General features: G+C 40.1%; 1 protein-coding gene across 7 annotated transcripts in view; it reads right to left on the bottom strand.

The window, feature by feature from the left end:
- The window catches only part of LOC310925217 (RNA-binding protein Musashi homolog 2), a gene marked incomplete at both ends in the record, with an annotated part of 117,357 nt that overhangs the window by 32,769 nt on the left and 62,749 nt on the right, over positions 1-21,839 (bottom strand). For all 7 annotated transcript variants that reach the window (XM_083887100.1, XM_083887101.1, XM_083887099.1 and 4 more), the window contains one exon: positions 1,236-1,284. In XM_083887100.1, coding sequence (XP_083743226.1) covers positions 1,236-1,284 — 49 coding nt within the window. The remainder of the gene's footprint in view (positions 1-1,235; positions 1,285-21,839) is intronic.

Genomic DNA, 21,839 nt, shown 5'->3' with positions numbered 1-21,839 from the left:
TAAGTTGACGTCCTATGACAGAGTGACGGTGAGCTGAAAGTGTATTCTCACAGGCCCATATGTTGATTAATTTGCCACAATCGCCACAAAATGAACATGGATCAACATGCCTTTTCCTCTTTTCTCCAATAATTTAAATCTTATTTCACATGACAGCTATACGAGTAGTGCATTGATTCACTGCCCTCCTGCCAACTCTTTTTTCCCCTCTCTTTCTCTACCAGTCACTTGCACTGATATACAAATACACACAAATACACATATGAAGCCAGAACCAATAAATACATATTGTAGTTTTGCTCTGACCAACATCAACATGTATTACCTCACATTAGAAACACGGGAAACGCCAACTTAACACTTTGCTGCTCAGATATTGTGATTGATCAAACTGTATATTCGCTGTTTAACCAATCAGTATGTATAAGAGTAATTTATAAGCAATAAAATATAAAATATGGAGAAAAAATGCATTGTCCCTTTTAAGCATCCTGCTTCTGCTCATTCTATGTTGCATTTTTGTTTGTGTTCATTTGCTGTGACTCACTGGTCTGCTGTCTACGCAGAGCAGAGTCCTCTCTTCAGAGCTGAATACGTGCCTCCACTCACCTCCCTGCGCTGCTGCTGTGTCTTTGTAAAGTCCTCTGTTTGGGGCCAGAAGGCTGCACTGCAGAAGCCACAGATGAGGCCTTCAGATAAGGAGGGGTTGGAGATAACCATCGCGCTGCCTACGTTGCTCTGCAGCATCGGCTATCTCAACTGTTATCAGGCCACACAGGCCTCCTTCCTTCAATCTCTGTCCTTCTGTTCAACTGTAGGGCACCTCTTGTTTTTTTTTTTGGCCTTTTCTCCCACTCCCTTATTTGACCCCCTCATTCTTTCTGCGTGTGTCGCTTCCATCACCCTATCGTCACACACAGAAAATGAAGATCCATATCGTGCGAGTGTGTGTGTGTGTGTGTGTATGTGTGCGCATTTATCAGCAGCGTGAAGAATCTCTATAAGGCAAAAGATACAGTATGGTATGGATTGCTTTGGATAGCGTGGCGGATATCTGAAATGGACAACATTCTGACTTGAGGTTTCACGGTATATACACTGTATACAATACACAAGCCATGGTACAGGTACGATGGTGTTGGATATTGATATACTTTCTTCAGTCAAACTGCACATATAAGTGTACATTACACACACATACATGCATACATAGTAGCAGGAGAATGGGAACCTACCTCGATGTCGGTTGGTGGTTTTGTCAAACATTAACATGGCATCTTCTACCTGAAAGAAGTCAGGGAAGACATGTTGGACTTCAGTTTATACATTCAGCCACACAGTAACAGCACCTTTAAGGACAGCTTATGAGAGTATGTCAGAACACAAACACATTATTCATGCCAGCCTGCAAATATTGTCATCAATAGCTGTCGCACATTCACTTGCAGGATAATGAAATGCTGAAATACCACAGCATTTCATTTGCAGACCAAACTTGGGCTACTCTATAGATTTTATTATGTGGGCCTTTTGTTTCCTTGGAGTGTTCTTCTTCTATTTTCTACATGCTTCTGCTTCACCACACCGGATATTCAAGGTGTTTTAACTGCGCTTAGAAAAATAGCTCTGAAATACTGACCTGTGGGTAAGCAGTATCTGCTCAAACAGGAAGATGTCCATCCCCAAAATGATGCCCCTCTCCCAAAGATTCAGCATATTCACTAGCAGGTAGTGAACCAAACTTAATACATTTAAATACTTATTTTGTTACTTTCCCCCATTTTTCCCTGTATGTTTTTCACCAAGGAAAAGAAAATCTTCGAGGAATTTGCTCCGTTTCTGTTTCTCACGCAGTTTGATAGACAGACAGACACATGTCTGTGCACTATGGTTGAATCACTATGCATGAGATGGCAGAATAGACAGCGTTAGCTTTGTGGGAGTATTTGCGGAATATCACAGTAAAATGCTAGTTGTGTCCAAGCAACAAGAGTCTGTCAACTGCGAGTAACACCTGCACAAGCAGTAGCGAGGCCCTGGAATGAGGAGGAGGAGGATGACGATGATGCCGCTGGCAGCAGCGTCCTCCAGCCCTGAGAAGAACTAACTTCTAACTTGGCAGAAGCTGTCACCCTGAGGCAGATTAACAAGCTTGTAGCAGACTACACAGTGGAGAAGCTACCATTCAAGTATGGAGTTTCCTGCTTTCCGTAAGATTATCATTAAAATTCCTGTGACGTGTATCAAAGAAGGCACAGTTCCTGACAGAAAAAAACATTATACCTCAACAATTTTTACTCGAACCAGGAGAAAAAAAAATGCTTAGAAATCGTTTCCTCTGCAGTGGACTTGTGGACAGTCAACCATAAGACTTTTAACACCATGACAGTGACTGGTTCCTTCCAGTACATAAAAGCTTCCATCACAGGCAGGAACGTGAATGACCCAGTTGCCAGACACAATTGATGAGATCGAGCAGATACATACTTCAAATAGAGCTGCAACTATCCAGACCTCAAAATGATGATGTCTTGATTTGTCCACAAACCCACATTTTCCATCATTTCTTTGTCATATGGAGCAAAGAAACCAGAAAATATTGACATTTAAGAAGATGAAAAATCTAAAAGCTTGTTTTCTACAACCAATTCATCCATTATCAAAATAGATGACCATTCATTTAGCAATCGGTTACTAATTGATTAATCGAATCATTGCTGCAGTCCTAACTTCAAGGGGTATGTCATTTTTGGAAACATAAAAGTGGTAATGCAATTATTGAAAAGTTTTAAAGCTCACATAGAGTGGTCCTGTTGCACATATAGTTATGGAGGTCTACTTACATACATTAACTAGTTGTTCTCTCTCTTTTCTGACGCTGTGCTCAGCCGCGATATTTCAGACTGAAATCTCACGCCCAGAAGACAGAGTGTGTTGTGATTGGCCAGCCAGTGTAGAGCCTTCCCAACTGCCTTGTGATTGGCCAATACCCGGAAGTGACATAATCAGCACACCCACTCTCAGATGTGCAGCTCCCCCCTCTGGGACGGTGGATGCACTGCTACTCATTATCAAAACATTGTTTTAACAATGTTTAAAAATAGTTTTGTCATGACTCGCCGCTGCCCACCTCCACAACGGATGTTATTCTTCTTCTGCGGTTCAATGTACGCAACCGGATGTGCCCGGACTAGTGCCCGTTTTATTTTAACGCAGCGTTCTCAGCAATGGCTGAACTGTTTGTTTTGAAACTTCAGGGTTTCGTAAACAAGGTAATGACGCAGATACATACTAAAAAACAGCATTAATTAACAAATGTCAGTTTTAAAATAAAGCTAAGGTTCCCTGGCACTCAGTCAGAGGAGACACAAGGATGCAGGATGAGGACGGCAAAGAGATGCGTAACTGTGCTTTCCTCCCCCTCTCTGCCTTTTTTTCCCCTGAATATTATTTGAAAGATGTTTTATCACATTTCATAATCAAAAGGGTCACATTTCATGGCTGGCTTGTTCACAGACAGAGAGGCAGTGGTTTCAGCTCATCATGCCTTTTTGCACTCATCGTGCTGCCAATATCTGGGAAAAATGAAAAAGAAAATGAAAAACGAATAAAGCCAAGCATGCAAGGAGAGTCTGAGAATGTGAGCGACAAGGAATTACATATAGATTCACCTTTATGAGTAACAGCGGCATTTCCAGGCCAACCCAGTGTTAGCTGCCACCAGCAGAGTTTATTTAGCCAATACTACAGTATACTACAGAGATAAGGGCACAGAGCATGAACAAACATGAAAGTGACTAAGCCTTTGAAAAACAGTCTATCACGCTATCTATGCCTCTGCTTTCTGCTCCATCCCAGGCTGCCACCAAACTCCTCAGAATCTTCTTCTCACCTTTATTTTAACGTATGCCTGCTACATACTCGAGGAATTTCAAATCTGACTCATGGGAGACCACAGACACAAGAACATTTGGAACCCATTTTCAATGTTTTAATACTGAGAACAGAGCACGCCACAGGCTCAAGACGCAGGACCACACAATTGGTATTAATCAAATGATTTCTTGGAGGAGATTCCAATGATTTACCATGACTTCAGAATATAAACAGACATGGAGGTGGGCTGTCTCTGTTCGGTTGTGATACGTCTCGCAGGACACATTAAACAAGCAATCACACTGATGCCCAGTGGCAGTTGCTGGTCTTTGAAACAGTAGAAGCTCATTTCAGGCTCAGTTATTTCTACATAAATTCTGCAAACGAACAACTAGAACAAGGAAACACGGTAATTATGTAAAACTGAAATGCTATAATAGTGTTTTTACACAACGAGCAGCTATTTGTCTACAGAATCAAAATCTGGTTCCCCCTTTCAGACAGTTCCTCCGATCATGATGTAGAAGCCCTGCATCCGTGCCCGTCCACTGCTCCATTGACTCAAAGAGAAGCTGAGCTTCCATGGAAGTGACTTTTTTGCCACATTTGTCCAATCACTGTTGAGCTCACACTTTTCTTCTTTCCATAACATCCACCAGGCTTAAGAGACAGTCTTGTCTTCACACTGTGGACAGCCCAGTCAACTCGCTCTCAATGATTATTGCAGGGATTCTGCTCACACCCCCAATCACTGTTTAGTCTTAAATATCAAACATGTTTAATACTTATGATTTGATATCAGGAAGAGTCTTAAAATCACATCTGTTAATCCCTCACATTACAGGATAATTTGGATCAGCCTAAAATCAGAAGCATTTAGATTGTCGGAAGGACCAGATCTGGCCAATCATCCTCTAGAGTGGGGCAGGCATTAGATCAGTGGTGTCAAACTCATTTCAATTCTGGGGCCACATATAACGCAATTTTATCTCAAGTATTAAAAAAAATATAGTCGAAAAATATAGTCATACGTTTGACACACTTGCATTACATGACGTGGGGATAACGTGGGATAACGTCCCTATTTTGTTGATGGGTTTTGAGGATGGTGTGGTATGAGAAGGGTAAATTTTAAGCTTCTCATACCACACCATCCTCAAAACCCTAAATCTCAATATGTCATGCAGCGTAAAACCTGATAAGTTTGTTCAACTCAAACTGCTGGAGGAAGCTGAAAACACACGCACGCATGCACACACACAAATTGTTTGTTAAGTCCAACAATTTGCACAAAAGAAAATAGTTGATTATGGTATTTATTGGTAAAAACAAAAACTTAAATTAAGTTCAATCAATGTTCAGTTTTACTCTTTTTCATTCTGCATAGATGATAGGACAATAATATGCTTATCATTTAAAAACACCTATTCTGCATGAGGTTTTACAGTTTCTCATCATCCATTCATCTGCTGTATAAGTACCTCTACTTTTCATCTACTCATCGCCAGATTGTTTTGCCTTCTCACTGATATTGACGTCTCGGCCGCTCAATAAATTTTATTTTTCTGAGTCTCAAGTGCTTTTTTGAAATGTGTTCCTTATTGATCGTCTCTTGGGCTACAGTGTGGATCCTGCTCTCATGGCACTGTCTCAGCTTATCATCTGTTTTTTTGCCAATGTAAAGATCAACCAGTGGCAGACTGTTTTGTTGCAGTACGGCCTTCTTTAAAACAAGCACACTTTGCATTATCGTAACTACGCAGGTTTTGTGCTATCGGAAAAATGGTGACAGTTTCTGAAAGGTGAACGTGGTGAATACGGTAATTTCACTACTGCTGTTGCAGGAACCCGGCATCAATGTCGCCAGAAAGGGAAAAAGGTTTTCTACTTCTATTTTATATGCAGTAAACTGTAAATAACTGAAATTAAGGTGGTTCTGGGAAAAAATGGGCAAAGTCTAGACATATTCTGGCCCTTTTATGGTTAATATAGGCCAAACAATTGGTTTTTAAGGGTTAAAACAAAATGTGGCCACAAACAAAGCTGCAAATAAAAACATGTTTTTCCCACTTTTTTTAAAACTGCCTAAGATAATATCAGTAGATGGAGTTCCATCACACTGTCATCACAGATTCACAGTGATTTTATGAGTGACAGTGTGACAACTGCAGCTCTTCATGTAGCAAGGGAAATGAAGCATAATGACAGGTGATGAAAAGCAAAATGACAAATATATATCATATGATCTTTGTTACAAAGACAAATACCAATATTTATCTGTCAACTGCTGATACAAGAGATAAACATAGATATATATATATAGAAATAAATAAATTAGCATTACACAAAAAATAATAATGTTTGGGGACCGCAGAAGTAATGACAAATGACTGAATGAATGAATTTTCAACTGAATGGGCTAAATATTGATACATTTTTGGGCGTGATAATCGATGACCAAAGCAGCTGGAAACTACAAACATATAATCATAGCAGTATCACACAAAGCATAGGTTTGCTAATAATCATATCAGTACAATATGCCCACTTCTCATTCTGCAAAAGAAAGTAATAAGGATTATTCAGCAACAAAACAAAACAATCTACAACCAGGAAATATTCAGAATGTGTTTACTGTCAGGGAGAGTGGTTATAACTTAAGGCAAAGATTTCATTTGAAAATGTTGAGGGTGTGCACACAACACTCGGAAGTTTTTGTTTATCTGAAACTGTGGAACAGTTTGATGGAGGAGCACAAGGGATGTTCAAACATAAATCAGTTCAAAGGGATGAGGGTTTTTGACTATTGCTGCTGTCTGTGCTTTTTGTGACTGCACAATTCAAAATGTAACAAAAAAAATATTGAAACAAAAACAGTAATGGAAGAGGAAGCGGGAGATAAATAATAGCTAGTTAATAATTTATGGAAAAGGGGTGGGATTAAATAAATTCTTATTCTTCGTGTAAATTCATGAAATCATTGTTATTATTATTACATTATGGTTGGTGTAGAGTACTTGAATTTGCATGTTCTCTCCGTGTGTGCGTGGGTTACTTTAAATTGACTGTAGCTTTGAGTGTGAGAGTGAATGGTTGTTTGTCTCTATATGTGGCCCCTCACCCTATGTCAGCTGAGATTGGCACAGCATTCCCCGCAACCCTCCTGTGGAGAATAAAGTGGGAGAAAATGGATGGATGTATTACTATTTTTTCTTGCTTATTTAATGTACATATATTGTCTTCTACTATTACTACTTTTACTACTGTGACTTTTTTCTTTGTTTGACATTAAAGGGGTCATATCATACCCTATTTCTCCTAGTTAACCTAGTTCCCTGGTGTCCTGATGAACATGTCTGTGACATGCTCTTGTCAAGATACCATAAGGATGAAGCACCACAGCAGTTCAATCACCCTGCCAAAACAGCCCTGCTCAGAGTGCTCTGTTTAGAAAAATCTCATTAGGTCCACCTTAAAAAAGCTAACAGCAGTTAGCATTAGAAAAGTGATCATTTGCAGGCTCTAGCAGGCACATTGCCGTCATATATAACATGTATCCACTGGACAGATAAATCCTCTGAGGCTGAAAGTTTGTGTAGAACTCTGTGCTGCACTGTGGAGCCAAGAATAGAACTTTTCGTGGACTACGCGGACTTCCAGTTTTCGTATACCGCTGCCCTCGCCAGCACTCTCACATGTTTTACGGACAAAGCGCAGCTCCACGAGACAACAATTCCAGGAATTTAGCGCCTTGTGACGTCCCAATGAGCGCGGAAGTCAACATCGCGTGTTCTATCTCCTGTACTTAGACTGAGGAGGACCACAAAAACATGAGTGAGTAATCTTTTTTCCCATTTTTCCCACTGATAGGGCCCCAAGAGTCCCAAATATAAGGATTCAAATGATTAAAAATTTGATTTAGCATTATATGTCCCCTTTAATATATTTGTACGTGGTCCCCTGACACATATTTTTGAGAATGATACCCGAAATGTGCTTAAATGCTAACAGTTTAACACTAACCCTTAGTCCCTGAAAACACACCCAAGTTCCAGGTTTAATAATGAATGAATGAATGACTGAATAAACATACATCAAATACAATGACTGAAAAGGTAATATCTATATTACTTATATCTATTCATTGTGCCAAACCTGTACAATTAATTGAATGAACCAGTATATCAGCAACAACTAAAATTTGAATAGTTATTTTGAGAAGGGGAAATGAAGGGGGTAATTTTTTTGTTTTCACTGATTCTTCTGTCACAAAAGAAACACATAAACTGGGCTTTACATTTATCCACGTTGAATAATCTGCCTTCAAATGTCTGAACAATTCTACTTATTTAAGAATGATCCTGTCTTCTTTTTAATGTGTGGCACACTGCACATCTCATATGACTGACATTATCTCTATAATCAATGAATACCTTATTGTTATGAACTGTCACTGTAGTGAATATATTAATGTATAATATAAATGAAGGAAAGGATCTTTTATCACGGCGGGGAGATAAAGCTCACAATTTTCTCTCTGTGTGTGTGCTATGTGTTTCCATTGTGTCATATTTGTTTTGTGTGATGTGAGGTGTTTAAAATGAAATGTTGTTTAGGACCCCCCCCCCCCCCCCCTCAAAAATGAGATGGCACATTCCTAACAAAGAATAATTTACAACATCAATATGGGGTGTATTTCTTTTTTTTTTTTTTTAACTTTTTATTTATTCCACACAAGTAAAACACATGATGATGTACATAAAATCACACACATCCACCTTGGTCACAATACATTAAATCCGATCCCTTCATCCATACACTCGCAGCATACCGCAGTCCCACACAAGTCAGGATCACACAAATATTTGGAATATTAATTAGAATTTGACTTCAGATGGGGTGTATTTCTTGTTCTGCATTATGTTCTGTGAAAAGGAAATGATTCAGAAGGGCCTACTGGCTGACAAATTCTTCAATATATCAAAATCAGTGAGCCAATCGATAGATTAGGCTTTAAAAAGACTGAAATTAACTCATTAGGTTAGAGAATATAGAGTAAAATGTGTTTTATTTGAAGTCATAAGGTGCATGACTGACACTACGACTATCAAAAGTGTCGATTTAAGTGATGAAGGGAAAATGAATATGAAAAATGTTCATTTGTAACACACAGTAAGAGATTCACAATGATACTTCTCTAAAAGCAAACAGGAAAACGTGCATTATTCCAAATCAAAGCAAAGTAAGTGCGGTCCTTAGATGCCTGTGACAGACTCTACGTATTGAGTCTTCATGAAGGACCAGTTGCACCTGACTGACTCCCTGTGCAGCTGCCAACCTAATGAGACTTGCTACAGAAAACAAGCTATTCTCCAGGGAAGCCTGCCTTATCCCAGCTGTCAATCACCATTATGGCTGTGATAAAAAGTGCAACAGCAGGTGCATGGGAGAAGCTCCACATCATTGCTAACACACATTTGACACCTGAGCCACTTCAGAAATCCCATCAAAAAGTTGGCTGATTGCTGCAGTGAAACATAAGAATATTAGAAAATGTGCAGGTGTCCTCAATAATTGAGAATTCCTCCAATGTGGATTTTGTCCACAGTGAGCACAGAGGTGGGGTTTGTGGTCCTGGACAGAGGACATTTTCAGGAGTGGGTTGAGATTTGTTCAGCACTCTTTAAAGGTCCAATGTGTGATACTTAAGCAACCTTCAGTTGTCACAGCTGAACACAAATTGTAGGTGAGACCAAAATGAATGTGATTGTATGGAAGAGTATTAGGGCCACATGTAAAAGAAAAAAATAATTAAAACAGCATGACTTCTGAGATTAAATTCAGTATTCTAGATTAAAGTCTGAATTCTGAGATTAAAGAACAAGTCAGAATTCTGAGAGTACTATCATAAGCATAATTCTGACTTTTAATCTCAGAATTCATCCTGCTTTTAAAAATGTTTATTATATATTTTTTTTTTTTTACATGTGGCCCTAATGTTCTTCTATATGATTGTGACAGCTAATAAATTAACCTATCATGCTTGTTCTAGCTCGTCACCAATGAAAACAACTGCAGCACATCACCAATTATTTTGTTGTGTTCCTTTTGTTCAGTTTCCACAGACGTTACACTGTTGTCAAGCCGCATCAGGACCAGGGGTTTTTCAGTAAAGAATAATAATAAAAACAAACATGGTATCGGAGGAATAATATTTTACTGACAGCCCATTAATATTCATCAGATAGATTGACAGAGAGAGTGACAGAAAATCTGGAAGGGGAGAAGAGGGGAGGGGGGAAGGAGCTCAGGTTCCCCTTCTAAACATCCATTACACAGCACAGAGAGGACGCAGCCGACAAGGACGGATCATTTGTGTGTGTGTGTGTGTGTGTGCAGGGGCACCTGGCTATGTGTTTTGTAATTAGGTAACAAACGGAGATGCATAATTGGTGCTTAGCCATTTAAAAGGATACCTCAGATTATTTGAAGTGAGATCATATGAGATACTGAAACATAGACAGTCCTGTCCACGAGGTGCACGCCCACAGCACTGAGAGCCTGCATGAGAGACAGAGGCTCACTTTCAGTGAAAAGACGGCAGCCACTGGGGCCATAAACTGATTTTTACCACTTATGACGTTTTTTCCATTTTACAGTTCCAGCACTACTCGGCTCGACTCTACTCGGTTTGGTAGCAGTCACGTCGTTTTCCATTTACTATAGTACCTCCTCAATGTGGGCATGTGGGCATGGCTGTACAAATTAACTGCCATGACATTGTTTTATGTGTGACACAAACACACTAGTAACAAGTAAACCAGTTGGTTTTGTGTCCTGAATCATTAGAATCACCTCATTAAAAAGATTAGTTCAGTACTTCCTGCATGAGCTGATAGAAATGAACGCATGTTTTGACTCTTCCAGTGACGACACTCTCTGCCAATCAGTGGCCGGCAGTCTGTTGACGTCACATTTTAGTATCGGCTCAGCTCGCTTGGAACCTCACCAGAGCAGATAATAAAAAAACACCAGGTATCAGGCGCTGTCACTAATAAAAAAAAACAACAAAAAACAAAAAAACAAGTACAGTTGAGTTGTGCTCGAACTGTATAACGGAAAAGCGTCATTACAGAGAGAGTTTGGGTTTGGTTGAGGGTGGTTGTATGAGGCATTGACATTGTCAGCACTGACATTGCCAAGCACGCCACCAAGTGTGCAACTGTCACCATGACCCACCATCGCCATGACCAAGCTTCGGACACAGACGCTCATTCTCACTAAAAGCATTACTATACCAGCAGGAACACAAGGGGAAATGATTTTTGCCACTTAACAAAAAGCTCACCTAAAAAAATCAATGCTGTTTATGATATCTTAAGAATATGCTCCCTGTTAGACATCCAGAGGTCATTTAGTCTTTTCAGTACAGAAATTAACATAATATTTTTCATACTCATGTTGCAGTAGATAGACTAGAAAATAATCGTTGCAGAGGGCGCCAGCATAGAAGTCAAGGATGTAGCTGCTTATTCAGCCTACACTCTTAGAAATAAAGGTTCCTCCTAGTTGCTGTAAACAAGCCGATAGAAATCCTCTTTTCTGACGGTGTTTCCCAGCTGCGAGATTTGAGACTCAACTCTCTCACCCAGAAGACAGAGTCTTGTGATTGGCCATTATATTAACCACACCCTCTCTCAGAAGCGCAGCTCCCCCCTCTGGATTGGTGGATGCACTGCTACTCATTATCAAAACATTGATTTAACAATGTTTAAAAATAGCTTCGTCACAACTCCCCGCCGCAGTCCCTTTTATGACTTTCACTGTCACTCGTGAAACACCTCCACAACGGACGTTATTCTTCTTCTGCGGTTCTATGTACGCAACCGGATGTGCCCGGACCAGGACCATCTGCTGCTCCGGAAAACCGGTGATTTACGTAACCGTACCGGGTTTTTTCAGAGATCTCGCTGAGCCCGAGATTACAATAAAACACAGCGTTCTCAGCAATGGCTGAAATGTTTGTTTAGAACCCACCAGGGCTTCTTAAACAAGGTAAGGACGCAGATACACACTAAAAAAAAACAGCGTTAATTGGAACTTCCGGTCTAGGTCCGCTTTAACATAAATAACATGTTTTATTATTATTACTATTATTCTTATTCTTATTGTTAATAATAATATTCACATGTTGTCAGGTTGATCATGTGGTGGCTCTCGTCAGCTCACTTCATCTGAACATGCATCTTTTTGGCCACCAGCACAGTTTCCACAATGCATCATTACAGCTCAGCATCCTCATTCCCCTTCTATCCAGCAGCACCATTGCTTCCATATCTCTCCTCTTCCATTGCTCTATCGAGCCGTCCCCCCTCTGTGATGCCCCCTCTCCCCCAGCTCCTGACATCATTTCATCTCTCTCCCCCGTAGCCTATCTCACCACCTCTTTCTCTCCCTGACAGTCCCATGCCATCGTGCGCTCCTCTCTCTGGACGAGCCAGATAAGCAGGTAATTCATCATTGCAGTGAAGGGTACACACACACACACTCACACACATTTACAAACACACACACACACACCTGGTGACTCTTATCAGTGCCTCACAAGGATTGGGCCGAGCTCATGCCGGGTCTCTGTCTGAAAGTGACCCGCAGCCTTCCAGCACCAAATTACCATGACAAAATTCAAATTATCCCCAACGAATGACAAGAGACAAATTAATATATTTCCCATCATCCCTCTGTGCCCGCACTCACAGCCCTCAATTTGTGCTTCTATTATTGGGAGGAGAGAAAGAATGGTTTAACCAAACCAAGGGTGTGTAAGGAAGGCCTTTATAAATGCAAATTACCCTGGCTGCCTCTCTGAGAACAATGGTGGAAAAAATAGCAGGTTGGCCTGTTTAAAGTGATACTTCTTCCACTTCATTTTTCCCTTTCTGCTGCCTCTTTTTTATTTACAATGCCCCAAAAAAGCCTGGGAACAGCAAATTCAATTCAAGCCGCACAATAAAACACAATTATGCGGAAATGTGGCATATTTCAGCTGACAGATTCATAAAAGTGTCGCTGGCATAATTGAGTCAAAGAATGAAAAGGAAATGATGATGAAGATGGTGATGATGATTGCGCCCGGGTAGAGGAGTGATTGTGTAAAAGGAGAGGAAGCTGCCATTTCTCTGCCCGCCTTGTAGTGCATTCAGCTTTATAAAGCCTTTACAGACACAAGATGTTCAACACTTTTTAACGATTCAGAATTCTTTTCACAGCAGAGAAACATATCAACCTTGCACCTGCAAGTCTTTCAGCAGCAAACATCACAATTAACGTGCTCAAAGCATAGATCAGTGAAATCAGCACAACAGTTCCCTGCTATTTTAAGGTACAAAACAAAGACAGGGTGAATAACGTGTGTACTATGGATGAGCGCCACAGTCACCATCCAAGTGTATATCAATGCTTAACACACACCACTCCCTACCACCGTATACAGGCCAATAACATTTATTATCTCTTCTATCTATTCCACACGTTGACTCTCAGATGCAGCCGCATGCGCTTTCTCCAAACTAAATTCACTGCTGTCTTTATGAGGGAGGAAAAAGATTGTTAATGCTGCCACCAAACTTCCACAACAGACTTTAAATTGCACTTCTAATTCAGACATAATTTGGTCAGAAGGACATTTTTCCCCTCCAAGAAAACAACAACAACTACAGCACAGAGTAAAGCAGGATTTGCAGCATGTTGAGCTGTGAAGAGAAGCAGCTACAGAGACACATTCAGGCTGCATTCAATGACCATCATACATTTCATAAATCCTACAGGGAGGGACCACAGCATGTTCTGCTTAGAGGAGGGGTGCCAAACGTATGGCCTGGGGGTCAGAACCGGCTCACCAGAGGGTCCAATCTGGCCCGCATGATGAATTTGTGTACTGTTATTGTTGTAAGAATGCAACCATTTTAAGATGGAAGTGTATGTGCGGGGAGAGCGAGTAAATGTATGTGTGTGTGACGAGAGTAAGGGACAGTAAGGGTGGACTTCCCCAACCACTGTTCAGAAGCAGAGCAGGATATTTCACACTACAATAAAGATAATAAGATAATTATGTAGTTATACAGTAATTCCTCATTTGTCCACTGGGGTCGCATTTGTATAAGCTCCCAATTTCAGGAATACTACATAGATGTGAGGTAAAATAATGTCTACATGTTGATGTTCTTATTATGTAAAATTAAATAATTTCTAATTCCAGGAATTCTAGATGTTTATAGGTTGGTATGCTATTATTTTACTCGTCCAGTCGCATAAGAACAGTATGTTGCTCGTGACCTAAAATTAGTTTGACACCCATGGCTTAGAGGATTAGCTTTAAGATGCATTCAAGAAACCTTGTAAATGCCATCACTTCTGCAAACACACATGCAGCCCATCAACTAAACCACATTGTGGTCATAGATGGATTACAGATGAGGTTGTGATTGAAGAGGAAAGAAAAAGGAAGAAAGGATTGCAATTATAAAACAATGTTCCATTTCTTTTAGTCTATTTATAATCCCAAATAGTCACTGATCAACGTTTTATTGTCAAACTAATAATTGACTATTCATCCCTATATTGATACACTCACACATTTTATCTGCAAAGTTAAACAGTTAATATAGTGAAAATAGAAACATTTTCCTCCGCAGTGTTTGGGAGTATATGACAGCACCCCAAAATAGGGAAGCTGCACACAGCTGTGACACACTGCAGAGGATTACACCAAAAAACAAAAGCCTGACTGTATTTGAGCATAGATCTATTTCAGTGGTAAATGGAGGGTGAGTGGATAATTTGGGCTGAGAACTTTAGTTGCACAGCAGGCAACAACAAAGGCTGATCTGCAGGGGGCTAATACACTGCGGGCACTCTGTCAGTCACACACAACCACACAGACTCTTGGAAAGAGCCAAGCTTTATACTTATTGTATTTCTTAAAATAAAAGGCAATAAACTGTCATCATGAGAAGTGATGATGAGACAAAGAAAATATAATACTGTGTTTCTCATTTTCCACCAGTTCTCTTTTTGCAGTTTCTTTCTTGTCGAGGTAGGATCTTAATCATAACATGAAGACTGTCTCAAGACAGCTTTGGTATCTGATAAGAGCTAATCGACTATTTTTATTCCTGTTACACAGTTTTCTATGTGAGGTGAGCACCAGGTTGACGCTGTCAAATGTCATCCCTGACATACATAGTCCTATCAGTCCTGGGGACAATCACTGGGTGAGATTTGTGTCTAACTAAGTACATTTTACAGGACACACTCTGATAGAGATGGTGTTTTTGAAGGCAGGATTTTTGATGATAGTAGCTGAAAACTCAGTCAGAGAGAGTCCTGTCGTTGCTGTGGAGCTGAGAGCAAACACGACGTTTACTGTACCTGCTCTGTAATACAAACATCTGAACACTGAGTCTGCAAAAGTGTGTCAGGGATTTGTCAAGAGGTTCGAGGACGTAAAAAGGAAAAACATGTAAAGGAAATACAAGTTTAAAGCTGAATTCTACATTTTACATATACAATGCTCTATATTGTACCCAGAGGAGACATGCACTGAAATTTTCTCACCATCTCACATCAGAAGGTTTACCAAAGAGAAACAGTTCTCGCCATCATATTCATGCAATATATTCTATTTATTCAATAATTTAGTGAAGCCCTCAATGGATGTTAAAATATATAATTTTGCCACTTTATCTTCATTTAATTTTCGACTCAGTAGTTAAACAGCAAAAAAAAAAAGCATGTATTGATAACAGGAAAAGGACAAACTTAGATAATATTTGGTCAAACCCATTGCTTTTACTTAAAGATATGCAGAAAAACTATATTGACAGAAACATGCTGAGGAAGTCTGGCCTCATCACTAAACCTGGTGAGTCACGCAGCAGGTAATGCAGGCTAATAAATATGACACAGCTGATCAAGTCCCTGAAAAACCCCTGATTTAAATGTGCACATCTACTTCACCTCACCCACACACGCAACGCACACAGGAAATCTGAATCAGTCTCTAAACTGACGAGGGCAACAATGTCAAACGATAAACAAAACCTTTAGGTCGCATGTTGTACTATAATTTTCCCTCCTATCACAGGTAATTGTTAGTTTGATGATAAAAAAAGTGTCAGTGTGTGGACTGATGAAACGCTGTGAGGTGAGTAAATTAGCAGATACATTTGAGCTCTGCTGTCTGCAGTGTTGCCAAGTATTTTCCATGGAAAGTAGCTAAAGCCAACCTGAAAAGCCGCTAGATATCGCAAGAATATGCCATATGCTCATTTGCATATTTTGTCCATGCAATGTATACTGTCATTAACAGTTTTGAAGGCAAAAAAAAAAAAAAAGATTGAAAAACAACAACACACACGTGGTTACAAGTCCACATGAACACACACACATGCAGATAAAAACTGAATGAACATTGTGTTGGCCTGCAGGTGAATGTAAAGTAATTCATTCCGAGCAGAGAACTGATGTCATTACAGGCTTCATAAAAAGATGAGCCTGCAGCAAATACTTGTAACTCGAAGTCCATTCTGCTTTATGCATGCACCCACAGGAGCGACTGAGAGAATTCCCAGGTAACTGATACTTCATGAGTATATCTGATGGTTTTTATCACCACCAGCTATTAGTAAATGTTAAAATAAACTAATAATGTCTTCTTGGGTGTAAATATAGTAACAGTAGTTCACTCTCATCATAATTAAACTATGATCTTTAGATGATCCCTAGATTGGCCAAACAGCATACTAAGCCAAACACGGAGTGGAATGCAGGAAACCCCAAAGAAGAGCAGACTGTGGTGATGCCACATGAAAGCTTTGCCAACAACAGCGGTGTGAGGCAGTGCTGATTTGGCAAGAAAAGACTGAGGAAAGTGCATTATTTAAATAGTGTCTGTGATTAGCCGTGACTGATGAATTGAAGTCAGCCGATTACAGCTGGGGCATATTTAGATGACCGTGTCCTGCAAAGCTTCATATATAGTGACAGCATCCTCAACTTTAAAGAAGCATCTTGAATTGAAATATGGCTGTTTCTTGGTGCATATTTATCTGCTGCTAAAAGGTGTGAATTTTTTTTTACGACTGATAATATCACATAATATGTTATACTACTACATGCATGTGTCCATAGTTTCTAAATGTCATGTCAACATGTAAGTCCGACTACAATCGAGCGAGTCTTAGTCTGACTAACACACTTGGATAACGTGATTCATAGTTCAATTAATCCTGCATGTACTGTATACGTTTAGTCGGACTGGACATGCACCAAAATTTCCTCCCCAGTCTCTGACACGGAAGTAGAAGGCGACGACATATAACGGTGCAGTACCGTTGCCGGAAATGATCACATAGCAACCACAAGAGCCATGCACAATCTAAGTTGTATGTGATGTAAAGGTCAACAGGAAACTAATTCAATTCAAGCACTAGCTTATAGAGCGATACAGCGGCACCTACGGATGCATACTCAGGCTCTGCAAGTTGTCCGATTGCCAGTCTTACTGGCACTTAGCTCAATTAAACTGCACATGCAAACGCACAGTATAGTGAGACAAAGGGACTGCACATTATTGCAGTGTATTATGTACAGTACTACTGACATTTATAGAATGGAAGACTGCTCTTTTTGACGAAAATGTAGCTTTAGGTTCTCTAAAGAGAACCGGGGGCGAATGTCGTCACGCATGCTCTGATACTGATCCAGGAGTCATTTCAGCAATTACGCGAGTTAATGTTGTGGTTTTTGACTGTGGGCTACTCAGCGCTAGTAGAGAGAAGAAGAAGGACGTTTCAGCGCATGCGCGCGCTCCTGGTGTTGTTGTCTAGCAGCGCTTCACAGTGCCACCTAGCCACCTGGCATGCATACTACATCAAATTTCACACACTTTTGCGTCACCGTGTGCATGCAGTTTTCCACCCAAAGATGCTCGTCTAAACTCGAAATAAAAAGTGGGAACGCAACGCCACTTTTGCGGTTTGTGCTCAGATCGTTGTCGTGTAAAGCCAGCCTTAGTCGACCAAGAGTTTCTTTGGTTGATTACAGCCCTAGGTATTATGGTGCGTTCTAGAGCCCATCCAAACCAGTTAGACGTGGAACTTATCCTATCTCCAACTAGAAAAAGTGCAGTGCAGTGAAGTCGGGGCTGATCGACCTACCCCGATTTCACCAAAATGAAGTCAGAAAATAATGGCGGGCCCGTGGAGTCACAAGAATAGGCTATGAACTTTACTTTTCTGCGTGTAGAGTTGTTTTAGACACCGCAGTTTTATTACAACTTGTTTTTCCTGTTATGGCGTGAAAATATGTCGTTGTCGTTATCTGTTAGCATGAAGATATATAGGGCTATGGTCAAAGTATACTCATGACGTTACATATCGATATGTATCGCTTTTACATATACAGCTCACATGTAGGTAGACTGAATTGCCTCAATTGTCAAAATGCCTCTTCAAACATAAAGCGGAAGCGCTGTGAACATCCACGTTTTCTAGCATTCCAGTTCAATTGGCTGGAACGCTTTGAAGTAGGAGCTAGTACAATTCAGGTAGGATAAGTCCCACATCCCATTTGTTTGGATGGGCTCTGGAACGCACCAGCAGTCTAGCCTTCGAGGCATTAGCTTAGCCTGTGTATGTCTCTAGCCCTTCAAAACACATGAAATGTGTACACAAGAAGAGGGTGGATTAGTTTGTATCCTATTAATGGATATAGTATATGACAAGCAGGTGAAGATATTCATTATATAATAATGGTCAATCAAATCAGGTGCATATTGAGGATTTAGCGTAAGTGTCACTGTACAGTATATTTCAATATCATGGGTAGTGAATTACAATCCTGAGACGTTGATTGGTCCAGACTAGGACATCATCATATCTAACAAGGGTTATGTTAAAGTGAAAAATGTCAGTATATTTAAATACCTGTAACATACTTTCAAATCAAAGATATTTTTTTTTTTTTACATCTAATTGAGGGAGTTATTATATCATCAACAAAACTAAATGCTCTTTTCTTAGGACAAGTGAAAAATAAAACAGGCCACATTGAAACTAAAATGAGGTCATTGTCAAAGACTGGATCTATTCAACTCCAAAGTTCAACTCAGCCTGTTAAATTAAACTTAACGTGAACATGATGTCAGAGTTTGAGTTTCTGGATCATAAAAAATCCTCCCCATGGGCAAAGATCTGAAGATTTCAAGAATCGTACGAGAATCATGTCGCTCGATGGTTTCTGCACACAGACCTAAACTGGTTTCTATGTCAGTTTGATAAAAGAGAGCTGGTGTATTTTTGATGATCCTTCTGTCTTACACCTCAGCTCTCTAGTCTCTCATTGTAATTACTTTTACCACTATTTAGGCTATTTTAGGCTTTGGCAGGTACCCAGGTTCAATACATGACCTCAGACCAGCCATGGAGGCTGTGAGGAGACAGCTCTTGTTTTTTGGTGTAACGTTAAGTCATGTTTTTCTGGTAAAGTAACAACTTTCTATGTTTTGCTTGTGTCATACTTTTCAGATGTGCGCTCTGGTGCAGATTAATAGTATATCATACCTACATATTTATTTAAATAGTCAAGGCTTGAGTGTTATCAACTTTTTTCACAAATTATATTGAGTTATATCTAGAAACATGAGGGAATGATTCTCCCCAAAAGGATTCACAGGATCTTTTGTTCTAACAATGAGTCCCTTTTCTACTCATATGGATTACAGAGAAAAGGTTTGGTGTGCAGACATATAGAGAGCAAAGATGTGTCATATGAAGTTGTAACAAACTAGTATTTTGACCCAGGCAATATATTTAGTTGTCTATGTTCAGCAAAGTCTCCCTGGCTCTGAATGTCAGAAACCTCAAAATTATGAGGATTTTTTGTGTTTAGTTAATGTTGTTTGAGAGGTGAAAATCGATTTATAGGCCATCTACATCTGACTCCACCTCTGGTGCTGCATCTCTCTATGAGCTAGTGCGTATTGAATAAGTTTCCTGTTGACCTTTACGTCACAGAAAAACAGCGAGCGGTGAGATGCATCATGCTGTGGTTCTGTATGTTTCGTACATGCTGTACATGTTAATCGTGATACAAATTAGATCAAGCATGGCTCTTGTGGTTGCTGTGTTGTCCAAAGAAAGACGCCGCCGCTGTATGACCCGGGAGAGCTTCTGGGACAAAGTCACTTCATCAAACAAATATTTTATCTTCCATGGCTCTTTTGATTGGTTCAGTGGGCAAACAGAACCTATTAAAATAAGGAAATGAGGGCTTGATTTGTCTTCATGACTAGTCAAGCACTTGATGACTTTTAACAGGCATGTTAAACGTCCGATTGGCACACACTGACTGACAATGGATTCAGCTCAGCCGATAAAACACACATCTTTGGGCACATACTTTTCCCCCCTTTTGGTTTCTCCCTCTCTTGGGGTCGCCACAGCGGATGATCCGCATATGATTTGGCAGACATTTTTGCGCTGGATGCCTTTCCTGATGCAACCCTCCCTTTTATCCAGGCTTGGGACTGGCAAAAAGAGTACACTAACTAACAATTAACAATGTGCAATAGGGATTGGGTATCTTGCTCAGGTATACCCAAGGCTTGACCTGGCAGGACTCAAACTGTCAACCCATTGGTCATTGGCTATCTACATCAGACTTGACACAACGCTCTTCTCAACTGAGTTGTGTGCTCACTTCATTAAGTAGATGTGAGCTAATAACGTCTGAGATACCAGATTTCAAATGTGAAACAATATGAGTGAGAGAGGATAAAGTAAAAGTCTCATAACCTCAGACACCTCAGAGATTACCACTTCAATCTCACTCTGAGTAAAACTCTTTTTTGCTGCCGGACTTGCCATTGTTATTCAGACAGTATTCATTTTTGGGAGGAACCAGGGTGGGTGGGTGTGTATACACAAGCATATGCATGGATTTTCTGTATACATACTAAAAAAAATATATATATATATATATATATATATATTTTTGTACTTGGGTATTCAGTCTTGACTTGACACTTAATGCCTCGCAATGATAACTAAATAAATCATCACTAATCTGCATTTTTCTGCAGATATGTGTGGCAGTGAACTCAAGGTCTGTTGCTGTCAGAACTGCAACACACGACAAGAACAGCAGCATCGGTGATGCAAGTTAAGGTCAAAGGAAAAACCCAGCAGCAGCAAGCACTTCCTGTTTCTGTGAACTTTGGGGTGAAGCTGACCTTCAGCAGCAGCTCTGTGTCAGATTTTTCACTTACTTATTATACTGTATAATTGACCCGAGACCCTGTAAGGGCTTAAGGGTAATTAACTGCCAAAACACACCAGAGGAAAATGGGCAGAAAGCATTTCAAAGACATCAAGTGTTTGTCCAGAGGAACACGACTCAAGCAACAAAAACACAACAGAATTAGTGGTTAGCATACAAATCAGTCCTGAGGCAGGAGACTGTGACAGACAAAAGACACTGAATCTGAGGTCGCTGCAGCCGATTTTCACCAGCAACACATTGCCAAGAATAACACAGCAGCACACAGAGAATCAGAGTGCTCTAATACTCTCAGAAATAATATGTTCTTCATACTGAACAGTGAACAGTCTACATGCGAAGGTCTTTATCCCAAGTCTAAAGTAGTGCACAAAGATGGTAATGCATGAAGATTAAGTGATTAGATTTCACTGGTCAAAAGTAAAGGTCATTTTCAGTTACACAGTTTGTGTGTGATTTTTCCACATCATCCTTACTGTGCTTCTATGGTTTGTATGTTTCAGCACTTGTTGTAACCATGGCAACAGTTGACCATCTGATTTTCTGTTTTTATGCTTCCACACCTGGTGGCAGCCAGTGGCCGGAGACATTAGGATTTTCAGATTATCACTCCATCCGTCTGT

Source organism: Microchirus variegatus (assembly GCF_963457635.1).
Source record: "Microchirus variegatus genome assembly, chromosome: 3".
In the NCBI taxonomy this organism is placed as follows: domain Eukaryota; kingdom Metazoa; phylum Chordata; class Actinopteri; order Pleuronectiformes; family Soleidae; genus Microchirus; species Microchirus variegatus.
Note: the sequence above shows the minus strand (reverse complement) of the source record. Positions and strands in the feature narration are given on the sequence as shown.